General features: G+C 36.3%; 1 protein-coding gene across 4 annotated transcripts in view; it reads left to right on the top strand.

The window, feature by feature from the left end:
• YAP1 (Yes1 associated transcriptional regulator) overlaps positions 1-16,919 on the top strand; it is an 87,250-nt gene that overhangs the window by 61,518 nt on the left and 8,813 nt on the right. Inside the window, exons 5-6 of one of the 4 annotated variants that reach the window (XM_033052715.2) lie at positions 9,882-10,075; positions 11,579-11,626. In XM_033052715.2, the coding sequence (XP_032908606.1) occupies positions 9,882-10,075; positions 11,579-11,626 (242 nt within the window). The remainder of the gene's footprint in view (positions 1-9,881; positions 10,076-11,578; positions 11,627-16,919) is intronic. The other 3 variants (XM_033052716.2, XM_033052717.2, XM_033052719.2) reach the window with 3 other exon arrangements.

Genomic DNA, 16,919 nt, shown 5'->3' on the forward strand with positions numbered 1-16,919 from the left:
CTGTGACCCTAAATAGCATGTGAATGACTCAGAAGTTTACCTTTCTGTGCTTAATATAGGTTGAAACTTCTTTTGGTATTTTACCCCAGAGGATGACCATACCCTTTTCTGTCTCTGTACCTTAATAGAAGGGCTTAGTTTTCAATATTTTTGACTACTAATACTTCCAGAAGCAGGATGAATTCGTCTTTGACCTGTTGAAGCTTTTGGCTATTACAGTGATCCTAATGGTGATTGAAAATGAAGGAGGAGTTAATTTGTCTCTCTGCCACTTTCACCAATCTTAAGAACCATTGAAGAAAACAAAGTTCTTGAATGGTATGTGCAAACATTCTCCTCTGTTCCAGTATTCAGAAGCAGAAGGTATGAAGACTCTTTGCCTTTATTGCTTCTGAATTCCCAGCTTCCAGGGAGGCAGCCTTTAAGTCTCTATATGTTCCTCATCAGATGGAAGCTCTTCATTCATCTTTATTTTCTCTAGTAGGTGTGGATACAGCTCTTTTTTAAATAGTGCTTGGAATTTTCCATTATTGTGGCTAGAAAAGAGACAGGGGAAGGAGAATCAGTCGGAAAAAATTATTTTAGGTGGACTGACTTGGCATATAATGCATTTTGGTATAGTGTTCATGCTTTTTAACAGAAAATAAAAGAATGTAGTAAGTATGTATTCTTTCTTGGAGCAGGCTCATAGAAATAATGCATTAGAAAAGAGCCTCTGTCAGAATAGCTGTGGGGTAGGCTGGGTCTAAAACTTGAATGCTCCAAGTGGAAGATAATAACTTCGTTCCAAGACTCGAGTCTAACATATTTGAATTGGATTTGAGGTCTTCAGCTACACCACTTAAGTGTCAGTGAAGTCCTCTGGCTCAAACTTTCATCTTTCAAGCCTACAAATATAACTTTAAAACAGTTTTGTGTTAGGGCAATTCACAGAGTTTAATATCGGAAAGATCTGTGAAAGGAGGGTCTTCTTATGCCAAGCACAGGCAGTCATAAAGGATGACATGGGATCAAAGGAGTGGGGATGGGAGGGGGTTGGTCCTTAGGCTGTGTCAGCAGGATTCTTGTCTAGTGGAGCATCTGGTAAAAACATGCTGTGTTACCTTCTCAGTGCCCTTGCAGGCCTCATAGTAAGATGCTTCAATTTGTCTTGGTTTTTTAGTAGAGGAGTTTTTTCCTTGAGGGAATTGGACTGTCAGGTTGAACTTGCCTCTTGGACTGTTTTGTCTTTTCTGCTATTGTTCCTTGATTATTCTTCACAGATCCTACTGGATTTTTGAACCTTTCAGATAACATAATGCATTTTCTTGATACTCAAAGAACATCTGGATAGAAAGCAGGTCAGCTTTGCATTCAGAGCGGCTGGAGTTGGTGAAGTAGAAGAACATGTGCTTTTCCTATAAAATCAAATTTCCTAGAACGAGTTGAAGTTTTAAAATGTTCAGCTTTTTTGCTGTTTCCAAGAATTGGCTTTTGCATCAAAAACCATTAAAGAGATTTTAACTCTTACTTAAGTTTGGCAATTATAGGACTTGGTTTTCAAATGCAACCTTAAATAATTTGCCCTTTAAGGTTGCTTAATATGTTAAATTCAAAGATGAAGTTAGAGTGGGAAAATACTGGAAACTGGTAGTTGATTTCCATGTCTCTGCTGGTTTAAGTTTGGTGTGGAGACCTTACTATTCCAGCAGAGTAGTCAGACAAGAGTCTGTAGGGATTGGAATAAAACAAGATACTGTTTCAGTTTTCTTGTTATTTTATTCTAAACTTGGGTTTTAAAGGCTTGTAACTAGTGGTCTTACCAGTGTTGCACACTCCCAGTCTCTCTCTTTCTGGTCTTTCAATTCTTGGAGCTGCATTAATGGGGTATGAAGCAAAATATGTGACCTCAGGTTGAAATCACTGCCATGACTTTATCACTCCCACTTAGAGATAATGTTCTTTGAAGTTCTGCATGAATTTTGGATGAGGGGGAAAGGTAAGGCAAGACAGTGTTTAATATCATTATGGAAAATGCCATAGGGGCTCTGTGTACAGTACATAATTAGAAAATGAAATAAAACTGATGATGACAGTATGATTATAGAGATTGCACACCAGGTTTTTATGCTTCCTTTGTTTTATACTATAAATACATTGCACCTTTGAAAAAGTGAAAGTAACTTGCTCAGAAACACTGTGGTAAAATGTACATTTCATCAAAACATATATATATCATTTCTGTTTTTAAAAAAAGCAAGCAAACACACAACAAGCTTAAAATTCAATTAAAAACTTAAACTTCAGAGCATCTGCTAATTTTTAAATAGTGGAAATTAAAAGGAGGTATTCCATAGTGTTGCTTTCTTATTCCTTACCTGTCTAGCACTTTGTTTAATATATGTTCCTTCAAATTAGTTTGTAGGAACCTTTCAAGATGTAGATCTTTGGGCAAGATAGAACTGGAACTCTAGATTGGCAAACTGGGGTTTGGCGTTTGCTAGTCATTTAAAAAAAAAGCCCAGACCTCGTATCTGATTGTAGTAGTGTTTTAGATTTCTTAAGTTCCAGGTCTGCCTTCAGTTTTTTGCACAAAAAGCAGAGCATGAGCCACAAGTGGTTTTGATCTGCAAATGCAATGGCATATCCTCTTTACATACTCTATGAAACGGAAGAGGATTTGATTCATCTAAAAAGGTCTAGTGGTATTAGATTTTTCATTTCCCTGTCTCTGTTTTTCCAGAAGAACAGTTTCAAGAGATCACTTAGGATGGGGTAAAGACTCTTCTGTATTATGTATGTGTGTCAGAGATTTGTACAGATGAAGCAGCATCAATTTTCAGTGAACCAGTGACTTCTGTCAAAGCCTGCTGCAAATCTGCAGAGGCAGATGAAGTTTCGCTCGTAAGCATCCCTTTGTAAAAGGCAGGTGCTGCCTTATGGTAATGATGATGAATAATTATTTTTTGTGTAATTATTTTCTTATTATATCAGAAAGTGAAATCTTGGTTTGTTTGAAAGCAGGATGTATTTACACCTCATACCTGTTGCTTCTTCAGTTCACTGAAGAAATCACTAAATCTGTCCACAAGTATTGTCTGGATGCAGTTACCTACTTTAGAATACTTATAGAGTATAAGAGTAGAAACACACACTTTTCTTAAGAATTTATCAGGACAGTAGGTTTATGTAAGTTTATACGTGCTTTGGGGTTTGTTTTGTTTTCAGAGTAATTTAATCCTGTTTGAGAAAGGAGATTTATTGCTAATGATGTCTGGGTGCCAGTAAAAATGCGTGCTTGCAGTGTTGTGCCAAGCAGCTGTGATAGTGAGAGGAAACTGCAATCCTAACAGGAACACTTTTTCCACCATACCCTTCGAATACAGAAGTTTACACTCCCCTGTTAATGAGCATACTGTGTTAAAAGTTGAAGGTGGATCGTTTTGAATAAGATTCATTATCTGTAATCTATATAGATATACACCCAGTAATTATATAGTCTATATGTAATCATATATGATCTTAAATTCAAAGACACATCAGGTTTTTTGTCTTTGAGTTCAATTTTGTTAAAACTACTTATGTAGTTTCTTTACATGTAGAAGTGTTTCTTGACAATACGCTGTGGGGGGTTTTTTACAGTAGTTTTTCTGGATTTTTGTAATTTCTGTTTAATCATTTCTAGTGGGAGGAGCCCATTAGACAGAAATTTTTAAAAATAGGAAGTTGCACAGATGCATATATACAGGGTTTGTTCCACTCAAATAAATTAAAGGAAAACCTGCATTTAAAAAGTTATCACATTCTTTTATAAGAAATTGTGAAGAAGCTTGTCTTTTGGTTAGGTAACCCAGGAAGTATTATGTGGTGATTAAACAGTGAAACTGTTCACAGCTAAGAGCCTCATGTAGACTCTTCGCTGATTAAACTTTGATATGTGGACTAGCTTTCATTAAGTGTATTTTGCCAGACAGTCAGTGGACAGATATATAAGGCCTTGGTGAGCTCAGATTCCTGCATTTACTGTAGTCTTCAGTGTTTCATACATAGAATTTCAATTTAAATACCATTAGTCCAGGTTTCATCTCATAATCTGTCCAGTGCAGTATGTTTTACATAGTTCTATAGTACTAATACTTAAGGTGTCAGTTGCATTCTGTAAGTCAAGTAATTTAAAACTTGATTAGCCTTCCAGAATTAAAATGGATTTCTTTTTAAAAAGTGAAAAGTATTATGTAAAGAGTTTTGGTAAGAGCCCATTACTTAAAGAGTTTTGGGTTTTATGTGTACACTGAGCAGAAGTTCCTAAAACCTACTTATGTAACTGACTTTACTGCTGAATATCATTTTTATTTGCTTTTCTGGCTGGACAGAATATTTTAGTTCTTCTGAAACTGGCATACATTGAGTGAAAGTGCTTTCTAAATACAGCTGTTTACTGTGGTGGGGAGAAAAGAACTGACACAGCATTTTACTCCAGTTTAGTTACCAGTGATTCAAGAGTCTGTCTGTACATGCTGCAGAGTCTTAATGGTGCTCTAGTCAACTCGGCTGTTTCACATCTACATTTGACACAGAAAGACTTCAAAAACAATGGCAGATTTATCAAAAAGAAGGAAACTTAATTTATCATGTTTTAACCAGCAAGTGCAATAGTTGTAGTAAAACAAAAAGAAAAATACTAATTTAATTTGAATGAAACTAGTTGATATATGCAGAGTACCCAATCCGTAGCCTGGACATGATTCTGTAACAGTATTTTCATTGGATATATTTTGCTTTAATCAAAAGTTCAGCTCAGGAGTCTGTGAATATTTCTGTTTGCCTAAGACACTAAGATTTGTTTGTACACTTAAAGCAGCAAAATGAGCCCAGAGAAAAGTCTATTTGTGGTTTCCCTCATACTCTTAAGATCCAGGATTGTCGGATTAATCAGAGACTGAAAGCAATGGAATATTTTATTGTGCTAATTTTTAGGTTGTTTTATAACAACAGCATTATGAAACTGTGACTGGGATTTCCTTAGAGTAACGTAGCAATACATTATAAAGAATACAGTCCAGAAACATGATTTACATCCTGATTAAACAACAAGTTGTTGTACCAAGCCTTTCTGAAAAAGCCCTTGGAACATGTTTTTATTACTTCCGAGACTCTTTCAAATCCTGCTGGTAGGTTTTTCTTCTTCATAGATCTTTTAAATGTAATCAAAGAGGATTTTTGCCTTTGTTGATGTGTTGCAAGCTAGCACCAGGTAGAAACCTGACTGTAGCCAAAAATGATGCACAATAAGCTGTCTAGTTTCAAAATGAAGCTGAAGTGGACACGTTCTATTTTTTTTTTTAGTTCCCTCAATGAAAACATTGATTTTTATTAGTAAGGACAGTCAGTTATAGTATGCTTGCATCCTGAACTTTTTTGTTGTTGTTTGTTCAACTAAATCATGTCTTTGAATTTGCAAATTAAAACTAGGTTTAGCTTTGAAGGGTGAAGTTATAAGTAGGAAAAAAACAACATCAAACATTCAGCTGTGTCTACTAATAATTAAGGGTGCAATCTCTTCATGTAATTCTGCATAGGGGAGAGGTGCTGTGTTACTGCAAACTGTCACTGTCTGGGACTTGAGATTTTCGACTGACAGAGGATCTTGGGAGAGAAGTTAGCCTTTTATGTTTGAGTTGTTAAAAATTTGTTGGCCTTTTCTCTCTAGCACCAATGCCTGGTGATTGTTTCTCTTGGTTTGGTTTTTTTGGGTTTTGGTTGTTCGGTTTGTTTCATGTATGTAGACAGCAGTCTAAACTTTTTTCAGGATTTGTCAGGCATTGTCTGGTACAGTACAGTACAGAAGAGGCATTTCTCCTGTTGACAGTAGAATATTTAATACGTAGCATTTGAAGATCAGTAATTTCCTCAAAAATGTGTTGCAGCAATTGCAATTGACTGTATTCTGCAGACTGTGAAGCCATATTTTAGGACAAGATCTTTTTCATTGTCTTAAGTTGCCCACGTTTTTTAACTTGTCTGCCCCTCCTCCTCCCTCAAATCCCCCTATTCTAGAAACAAAGACTTGTTTGTTCCTGCTCTGCCTGTGAGGTCTTTGCAGCCTCCGCTGTGTGGGTGCAGAGCCCCTTATTTAAATGCTTTCCATAGCCATGGAAGGTAAGGAACAGGATGCGTTAGAAACTGGTAAGTCCTAGCTAACAGATAAAATGAAGCTCTTTACCTTTGAATTCAAAGTACTTGAAAAGAGCTGTTGCATGTCAGGATCATTACAAATGCGGGAAGTGTAGAAAAAATAAAATCTGCGACCTGAGATTACATTAATAAGCATATTTTATAGACCACAGATTTCTGCAGTTGTGTCCTGCTTAGTAATAGGGAATAGGAATGTAAAAAGAAAAAACTCACCCACAAAATAAACAAGCACAATAACCTCATCCCCAAAGCAACAACAAAAAGCTTTAAAACCCTCTGGTTTTCTGTCACTTGAAACAAGATGTGCTCCCCGCCTCCCATCACTAAATACTGTGTTGGAAATTATAGATAATCATAGAATATCATATTCTTGTGGTTTTTTGCACTGGTTCTTCACTGGGATATGTTAAGTCAGTAAAATTCAGTTAGCAGCAGCATCTTCTTCTAATATCCTAGTTTAAGGTCAAAAAGAATTTATCTGCATAAATACCTGTTCTGAGGACAGTTTAAAATCTTAGCAATTTGAAGTCTTTTGCACTTTCATTCTTGAAATAATAAAATGTTCAGAAACATCCTTTCAATGGATGTCTGAATAATAGTAATTTAGAAACTGTAATTTTAGATGCAGTTTCCAACTAGTTGCCAAATCATATCATTAAGTTATCCCCTAATATTTATTGATGAATTTTAAGTATACACCAGCATCTTAATATCTTACTATATTCCTGCTTTAGGTATGCTTTTAGTTAGAAATACTGCTTTCTTTTTTGCTTTTCATTTTTAGAAAACATTTTGGGAATCTAGGATGAGGGAATAAAATGAAAAACATCAGAGAAACGTGATTTCTTTAATAAAGTTAAAATTGCAAAGTCAATAGATGAGAAGAATGGAGCAAACAGTGGTCAGAGAGAACAGGAATAATACAAGCAGCTGTCAGAAAGACACACATGTATGAAATAAAAAGAGCAAAAAGTGACATGACCAGGAAATACAAAACTGCCTATTTGTGGAAAAGAGATACTTGTATGGTGCATGCAGGAAAAGCAAATTCATAACATGCTGAAGGAATGTTAGTGATATTGCACTGAAGTGTTTAACTAAGGTTAGACACTGTTAAATTTTTATGAGGTTATCTGTAACATGACTTGGCAGTGAGCTGCACTGAGGTAGGACTCTGAAACCATGATTATATAATTGGGGACTAGACTACAAAGGGAACCTTTTTAACCAAAAGAAAATTGACATTTTTCACTTTTGGGTACTTAAATTTTACAAGCTTTTTTTTTTTTTTCACTTAGATGTGCTCATTTCAGATGATTGTAATTCTCTAATTTTTCTCTCTCTTGACTTCACACTATAGTTGACCTTCCATCTTGTTTAATAGCAGGGTTTGGATCCTGGAACTTCTAAGGGGTAGCACAGGCTTTGGATAGGGTTGCAGAATTAACCAGCAGGAGAAGACTGTTTTCTGTTGTCCCATACTAACCCCTTCAGTTCTGCTTATAAGGTGAAAGAAAGTAAGATTGAGCAGAAGACATGGTCCTGGTTCCAGATTTGAAGAGAGAGAAAGGAGGATATCTATTCCCCACACCAGCAGTGTTGTTCTAGCTTGTCTAAAACTGCTAGATGGGCTGCCTTTCTTTTTGCATTGCTTTCTCTAGCTTCAGCTTTGCTTCAGCTTTGATAAATGAAGGTTGTCTAATTGCTGTAAAGCTTCCAGCAGATACTGCCCAGTGGAGCTCCTGGTGTTTGTAGGTAAACGTTCACTGCCCACATCCTTACAGGATTGCTGTTGATGCTGTTAGAACTTTTGCTTTACAGTTTCTGGTGTCTTGGGGCCAGTCTTCCTATCACTAGCCCAGAGACCATAGCTCGCGTGACAAAGCTGGTGAATTGGCTCTCTCTGGTCACCTTCTGTCCTGAAGTTCAGTTCTGATGGTGTACGTCTCATCAAGTGCTTGAATTTAGGCTTTCATCCACAGGAGCGTCATTTTCCCACTATTTTTTTCATGCTGGATCAGGATGAGTCTTGTAGGTTGGAGCTGAACTGCAGCCCTAGTTGTTTTTTCTTTCTACCGGGATCCAGTTTCAATTCCTGCTTCACAGGTTCACTTACCTTAGAGAAAGTTTTATCATGTCAGCAATCATATGTATTAAGCTCTCCAAAAAGGTTCTGCATGAAATACTGTTTCAAATCACTTTAAGCTGTGTGGCAGCATTTTATGTTGACTGCACTCACAAAAATATTAGACCCTTCGGCCCATTTGACTGTGCTGGACCAGTGGATTGGTTGGAAGGGTAGGCTGCAGAGTTGGTTCTCTAACTGGTTTAGTATTATGTGAAAAATATATATTTACTTTCTTGGAACAGGACAACAGCACTACCTTAAATTGAACATTCAAAAGACAGTGGAGTCTGAAGGGCTTTTCACTGAAAAAATGATGCAGATTTTTTTTTTGAGAGAGAATTCTCCTTTCTTAAGGTAGTTAGAAATGTTAATATTCATGAATCCTCTACATGATGAAGACATTAATTCAAACTAATTCTATAGATGTGGGGTTTTTTGCCCCACTTCACCCTGTCATCCTTAAAGAAACTCTCCCTTTTTTTTCCCTTGGTTTCTGCAAACCATAATCCTCATTCCCAGAAAAACAAGAAATCCCTGCCACTCTCCCATCACTGCTTCAGCAAATGCATTCTGCAGAATACTGTGAGTGTTAACAGATTCAGTCTGTTACAGAGAACATGATGGAGAGCTAATTCCAAACTGAAAGCCCCTAAAAATAGTGCCCTTGCAATACAGTCAGCTTTTCCCACCCTCTCTTTCACTCTGGGAATTCTAGTGCCTCTGTTGACATATTGGTGTCATGGGAGGAAGAAATCAGGCTTGTCAAATAGATGCATCCCAGTCATGTATTATTTTATAAAATAAAATAGTCTTTGGCCTTGCTTTTATAGGGGAAGGGAAGATGGGTTCTCACTGTGCATTATGCTTACATGGTTACCTTTTTTCTTCTCCACTCTCCAGGAAAAATGCGATGTATAGTTCTGAGGGGTAAAAGAAAATTAAGCACTAGTAAAATGTTTCCTATGTTGATGTCAGTATTCTGACTGTATAATTTATCTGCATTTCTGTACCAACTCTTAATTTTGTATGTCAAGAAGCTTTAAATGAAGTCTCTAACACTGAAAGCTTGATGTGGTGAGGATGTGAGTGCTGGTTGGGTGACCTTACACCACAAGAGATAGTTTTTAATTGTTTTCAATAAAAGTGAAGTGATCCATTTTGTTATTATCTGTGTTCTCAAGTTAAATGAACCTAAGATTTTACATGAATAAAACAAGTTATTTACTGTTTGTGTCTGCAGTGAGAATAGTTTATTAGAAAGAACAGAGATTTTTCTAATTCAACTTGAAATATTTTACTACCGCTTTTGAATTTTTCGCCAGTTAGCATATTAAACTGTTTTCAGAAACTTTTAGAACAATGTAGTCTTAACCATGAGACTGTTGCATTAATTTTATATGCATCGATTGCTCACACATGAGCATAATTTCACACTCTGAACACCAGTGTAACTGCACGTTTTATATGCCATGACTTGTAATTTTGTAGATTTTTTAATGTTTACCTTTCATGGATAATACTTCCCTTGCATGTATTTGTTTGGATTTATTTTAAAATGTTTATTGTTTTGGTTCCTTAGCCATGAATCAGCGAATCAGCCAAAGTGCTCCAGTCAAACAGCCACCTCCTCTGGCTCCTCAGAGTCCCCAGGGTGGTGTGATGGGAGGGAGTAGCTCCAATCAGCAGCAACAGATGAGACTTCAGCAGCTACAGATGGAGAAAGAAAGGCTGAGACTGAAGCACCAAGAACTGCTTCGGCAGGTGAGGCCACAGGTTAGAAACCTACTTCCACTATTTCTTTTGTATGTTATGTTTTGATTTTTCATAATTGTTGTTTCAATTAAAGATCAGTGACTGTACAAAAAGCTTTGAGATCTAAAAAGTCTGAATTCATTCTCTTACTGACATCAACTTATTGGTGAAAGTATCTGATTTTTTAGACTGAAGGATTTTGCTTTCCTCCCTCTAACAAAACCCTTTAAAGAACAGGCTTCACAAACTGTAAGAATGACAACATGGACTGTTAATGTGATTGGATATTCCTCCTAAGAATATATTTCATATTCATTGAGTTCCAAGTCATGCAAAAAGTTATTTCCCACAGATACTCTAGTTCTCCCTTTTAAGTGGAGGAAAATCTTCAGGTTTAGAACCTGTTGCAGTTCATAAAATTTTGAAGTATTTTTAAAGTTTATATAAGGAACATTGAGGAGGTGCCTTGTTGCCAAAATTTTACCTATTCAACAGTGGAATGAGCATGGAACAAGTGAAAAACTTGTGCTGCATTTTGTACCTGTGGTTTTCTTATGCTGAAGAATTTCAAACTTCATAATAAAGCCGCAAGCTATGCCTTTTCAGTATTTTCTACTGTATGGATATGGCTGTATTATCCACTATATGGATATGACTAGCAGATGTCAAAGTGTAGGGCTGGACTTTGCAATCTCTGGATTGGAATTTGGGCTTGATCTCCTTTTGACTCTAAGTCTTCTGCTTCAATTGTTCAATCTGAATGTTTTGAGTTACTACCATCTGTGCTAGATGCTTAGGATATTTCTTTGGGTTTTGGACACTACCAGAAAAAGTACTAATCTTTTCCTTGAGGAAAACCTTCCAGAATCTTTCCCTTTTCACTTTGGGTGATGGGCCTTGTATCAGAAGAGGATAATATCTTAATGTCCTCAAAGACAGCTTTTCTCTTTCTTCATCACCTGCAGTATTCTGTCCTGGAATCTGACTCCCGTTATCCCCTTTCTAGTCAAGGACTGTTTTGTAGGAATCTTCAGCATCTCTTGGTGTAAGATGGGTCATCTTTACAGCCATTACTTTTTATAGTACTCTAGGTAAGAATACATTGCAAAGGTGGCATCAGGACTTTCTCTCCGCTTAAGCACCTGGGCTTCTGCTGTTCCTGCTTTGCAATTAATCCACAAACAGACATTTTACCCTGTGCTAGCATGCTTCTAGGTAGGCCTTCTAATTGTCTTCTTGCCTCAGTTGTCATTGAGAACCTGACTAACTTTGGAGCAGGTGACAACCAGTTCTCTTCATGTTGTTCTCCTTAGTCGTTAAGCTTATCTGTCAAATACGCATCCTTGATAAATCTGTGAATTTTGTTTCACTGTGTCATAATTTTCACAGTTTCTTAACTCCCTTATCCTGTCTCATCTGGCCTGTCTCGGGGGCTTGATACTACAAGATGGTGTTTATAAGACAGCCTGCATAGGTCAACCATGCAGCTAAAGTAATTTTTATCCATCTTATTTTTACTCTTAGGCATTGCGGAATATCAATCCCAGCACAGCAAATTCTCCAAAACATCAGGTAGGCTCTTAACTGATGTTTCAGCATAATTAGAAAAATAAAAGCATTAAATTAGGCAGGAAACTTTTTGCTACATGAAAACATTCTGAAAAAAGAAAAAGACAAACACAAAGCGAAGATCTACCATGCACATTTTTCAGTCATTTTTCTGGTCACAGCCCTAACACTGTTTTTAGGAGTGCTGCATTACCACAACTTTATGTCAATATTTAAGAGCGAATGAGGAATTCATTGCACATTTTTTTACATTGAAAACAACCTTCTTGTTTAGCATTCTTGAGGATACTGCTGTTCCAGTTGTGATGTCATCAAGATATTTATTTAAAGCAAACTATCTAAGGTAGTAGTTGGTGACTTTTAAGTACTGTTCAGATGAATGTTCTTATCAGTTTGTTTAAGCAGGTATGATCTTAGAGAAGAGTATCTGTTATCAGTTAATGAAAAGTCACTTGAAATAGTTATGATTTTTAAGCATGCATAGTTAACAGAATTACTTAATAGATTAGACTAACAAAATAATTACTTTGCAGATGTAATTTTTCTATTTTGACATTTAACTGGCTCTTGCACAGATACATTTTCTGTATAGGAGACAACAGTTATAAAGAGCCTTTCAAGCTCAGACCAAAATAAAAGTGTTCAAAATGTGAAGCATAATAAATGGTCTTCCTTTAGTCTCTAAAGAAGTTGAATATAGACTGAATCACTGGAATGGTGGATTTATGGATATATTCAGAGAACTTCATATTTACTATTGCTAACAGTGTTTTAATCTACTGGGTTCTTAATACAATATTTATATTGGCTTGTACTGTACTTTGTTTTTTAAGAAAAACCTCTGTATGCACTAGGCAGGAAAAACAGAAGAAAAGAAAGTATCCTCTGCTTGGAAGCCATGAGTACTGGTATGCTGTTGCATTCTGAAGAGTACCACAAAATTTGTATGTTACTAGTTCTGAGAAAAAGGAACTTCGGACCTTAGTGCTGACATCCTGGAAAAAAATACTTTCTTGTTTGGCAATCCCAGAGCAGCTCTTTAACAGAAGCATTTTAATCAATATGTAGTAATTTGATTCATTTACAAGGCATTAGCCGCATAATGATCTTATAAATCAATATTAGATCCTATTCTGGAGGAGAAAAAAATTTTCAAGAATTGTGGGTATACAAGAGAATAAATAAAGGAGGACTCCTCCACACCAGTTGAAAACACCTTATCTTCTGGCATAACTGGGTCATTCATAGGGGACATTTTTCTTACGGAATACCAAAAGTGTATTCTGTTTTCTTCTATGCCTGAAGCCCTGTCATACCATTTTTCACGCTTCCACTAATTTCATCCTATTGCCAACTCAAAAAAAAAAAAAAAAAAAACAGGAAATTGAGAAGTTTGTTATCAGTTTCATACTTAAGTCTGTAAGATGAGGTTTTGGAAACTTCTTGAAATTATGGCTTTAAATCCTAAAAAACTGGAAAAACTCAAAGGGACTATACTGATAATTCATTAAATTTATGTGTAGTGGTCAGTCTGCTTTATTTGGAGTGGGAACTGATGAAAGGATTTATACAAAAATCAGAATTCCATTTATATTTAAACTTGCTTCCTACCATACATCCTGCCTGGGATCAGTTTTTAGTCTGCAGTTGCTAATGAGTCAAGTTACATGTGAGTGATCTGTTAGGTAGAAGAACAGGCAATCATGTCACCTTTAAAGTTCTGCAATACTAGACTAATTTGTGTTGCACCATCTGAATGTATTTCTTGTGTTTTCATATCCCCTCAGCAGTGTAATGGGCAGCCACACGTGGAAGAAAGTGCTTAGAGAACTGCTTCTGGGTTATTGTTCTCTAAATGCTTCTTGAGGCCTTGTACTGTACAGGCAAATGTAGTCTGTCTTCTCTGATGATGCTGCTATTGAAGTCCCAATCTATACATCTAATCAGATCACAGCAGACTTAGTGAATCTGGAAAATTTGTAGAAAGAAGAAAAATTTCAACTTTTTCTTTCTGACAGGTCTTTCTTCTGAATAAAATTAATGAAGTTTGGAGGAATTATCTGCTTTCTTGATGATAAAGCTGTGCTTTGTGGCAGCGTAATTGCTTCTCTTGCTAAATTTTAGATGTTCTTTTCAGGAATACTAAAAATTAAATCTTCACATGTTCAGTGTTCTTAATTCTGGGAAGGCTAAGTCCGTTTCAGAGAAGGATTGCTAAGGTCTTTAGTTTGTAAAGAAATTATGTAACACTTGCATTCTTGAAGCTTACCTCCAATGAAATCTCTTGTACAGATCAGTTAAAAACGTCTGAGAAATGTTCCTTAACTTTTAACTGGATCTCTGAGCTTTTCATGTCACACAATAACTAGGTTGGAAGGGACTGGTGGAGGTCATTTAGCCCAACATCCTCATCCTTCTTGACATTTTTCCCCATGTAGTCTGGATACAGTACCATGGTTGTATTGATCTCTACAGTCAGGTTTTTTTGGTACTGGGTAACTGTAGTGTCCACAGCAGGTTTTTGTCTCTCTGCCATGATACTGTAGTATCCTGTGGTGACACTAACACTCCAGGTGTTATGTATGGAAGCCTTAGCAGCTTCTGGAATGAGTAAATAACTGCTCAGCTTCATTTTTTATAGCAAGCACTTCTTGTTTGACTGAGGATGTATTTTACTGAAATTCTAAAAATGTCAAAGGTACCTGTAGCAAAAATTATAACTTTCAGACTTACTGTGTATCAGCAAGAACTGTTGATACATTCAGGAAATTTAAAAACACCAAGCATCTGTTCAGTTACTTGTGCTTATCATCATCTGCTATTTGTGAAACCTTCAAGATGCCCATCTGTCTTAGTGAAAAGATTGAATGATGACTTTCATTCCATCCCCACTCTCTTCCTCTCTTTCCAGCTCTCTTTCATTTTCATGCAGTTAGCGTCTGGTTGTCAGCAATTTCTAATGTAGAGCAGATGTCAATCAAGTTTTGTATATGTCACAAAATTGAACAGATGTTAAATAACAGATTTCTTCCCTTACAGTATGCTATGGAAAGAAATAGAGGCAAATAATGTCGAGGTACTGATGGCATTATTCTTGAATGTTGTGCAGACTATTTTTTATGCTGAGAATGGAAGATTCCTTATTTATATTTATCTGCTGCTAATATTAGAGTATTTGCTGGTAAGATCAGCATACTACACAAGTTCCTCTGTATATGCTTGCTCATTCTGTATCTGCTGCTTGTTTCTAAGCTTTAGAGATCAACAAAATAATTTTATAATTGCTTGTTCATGTCTGTAGATCTTCATGGATAAATACCTTGTTTAAAAGTCTGTCTAGTAAATCAGAACTGCATTCACTGGCTGTGCTGGTTGTTGTGATCGAAGCAGTGAATGGTCTGTTTCCTGCTTAGTCCTCACAAATTGCTCAACTCCTCATTGCCGAGTTCATTTGTCTTCCATCTGTCCACGTGTCTTCCCTGTTTCTTTGTATGTGTGCTGTAACTTTGTCACCCTACAAGAATGCAAAGTAAGTCTGCCCATAAGTGTTATGGCCTTCTCTTTCCCCTGGAACTTCTCTCCCATCCCAGGAAAGCCTGTGGATCGTTGGAAAGTTGAGCAATGGTTGGGGCTGAACAGTTGGCACTTTCAAAGTAAATTTGCAAAACCAATTATCAGGATGTATCAAGTCAAATTGACTAGCATATCACAGGTTTAATACAGTAGGAATGTGAGTTGCACAAGTCACCTACCTTTCCTCAAAAGCCAGTGAAGGGTAAAAATGCTCTGAAAAGGGTAGTATTATAAAGTTAATTCGGATATGGTGTGAATGACCTGTGACTTCATGTAAAACTTAATCTGTATGGAGTTATGAAGAAAAATGTGGATGGGTTCAGCCAGATAAATTACACATTACTGACCTTATTTTTAAAATTACTTAGAGGAGATGACAGATCATTTTGGTCTCTGTGTAATAACTAAAATTCTGCTTTAGTGCTAACAATAGGAATACTAAGCTTTTCTTTTCCCAGAGGTACTTAAAACAAGTTTGACATACTTAAAAAATAGGATGAGATCAATTCATGGAAATCTAAACCAGGATTTTGTCATAGTTTTATTTTTGCCTCCAGACTTCTAATACTTCTAATAAAGCATATATTTTAAAGCATGAACTAAAAGCCTAGAGTTCACATTGCTGTGTTTGTAGCTGGGAGAAACTTGGACACTCCCATATGTTTTTTAAGTATAGAAATCATACAACTTTTTTATTGCAAAACAGGTTTGTAAGGAAATAGAAATGAAAAGACTGTTCTTCAAGCAACACAACTTCAGCTTCCATTTTATACACCTTTTAGAAAAAATAGTCTTAACATGCTCTTTAGACCTTTAGGAAGCTTTGCGTATCTTGCAGAATGATTAAAAATTGCCCTGTATTTGTTTCTCAATAGCTTGTCTTTTTTGGTAATTCCTTTCTCTTTCAGACTTTTAGAATGACATAAATTTATTACTTAGATGAGTAATAGCATTCTTTTGAGGGGAAAGTGCTTCTAACTCCTGAAAAAGTAGCAGTATTGCTACTTATAAATAGTTAAAAATAGTTGCTGTTTTGCATTTTTAGCAATGTTGTTGAAACAAAGACAAAAGTAGTTTTAATTTTAAAATACTAGTTTCACTATATAGTACAAACCAAAGAACAGGCAAAATGCAGTTCTCTCTCCTGGTTTAATGCATCTCTTTGGTGGACCTTTAAAGAAAAGAGATTTTTTTGGTTTTAGCTGGCTAGCATCTTGAGCTACATCTATTTTTACCATACTATTTAAGTTCATGTATTGACAAAACTTCAACCTCTCCTACACTAAAGATTTAAAAAAATACAAAGGTAACTTCCCTGTGTTTCCAAATTTCTTGTTCCTTTGTACTGACTTTTCTTCATGATAATAGAGGAAAAAATGCAGGGTTTTTTTTTCTTTCCTGCTACCAGTAGCTCTTGAAGAAGAGACGTGTATGGATTTCTTCTCTTCCTCACAATTGTTGAATCAGGAGGAAGGTCCTGACTGGAAAGGCCACACAAAGGCGATAAAATGTCCCTTACGTTAGTTCATATACAGAAATGACTCCATGGAAGTTTTGCTTTGTTACCACTCTTTGTGGCACTGGTGTGTGATTAAGCTGCTTTGCAGTCTTCTGGCATTTTTGGCTCTTCATCCAAATCAGGAACTGCAGCCCAAGGAAATAAAGATGTAATGTACAGATCAAACCAAGGGGGAAGGGGAAAAGGACAGAGCATATGGGTGGG

The sequence above is a fragment of the Catharus ustulatus genome, chromosome 2, assembly GCF_009819885.2.
Source record: "Catharus ustulatus isolate bCatUst1 chromosome 2, bCatUst1.pri.v2, whole genome shotgun sequence".
Taxonomy (NCBI): Eukaryota; Metazoa; Chordata; class Aves; order Passeriformes; family Turdidae; genus Catharus; species Catharus ustulatus.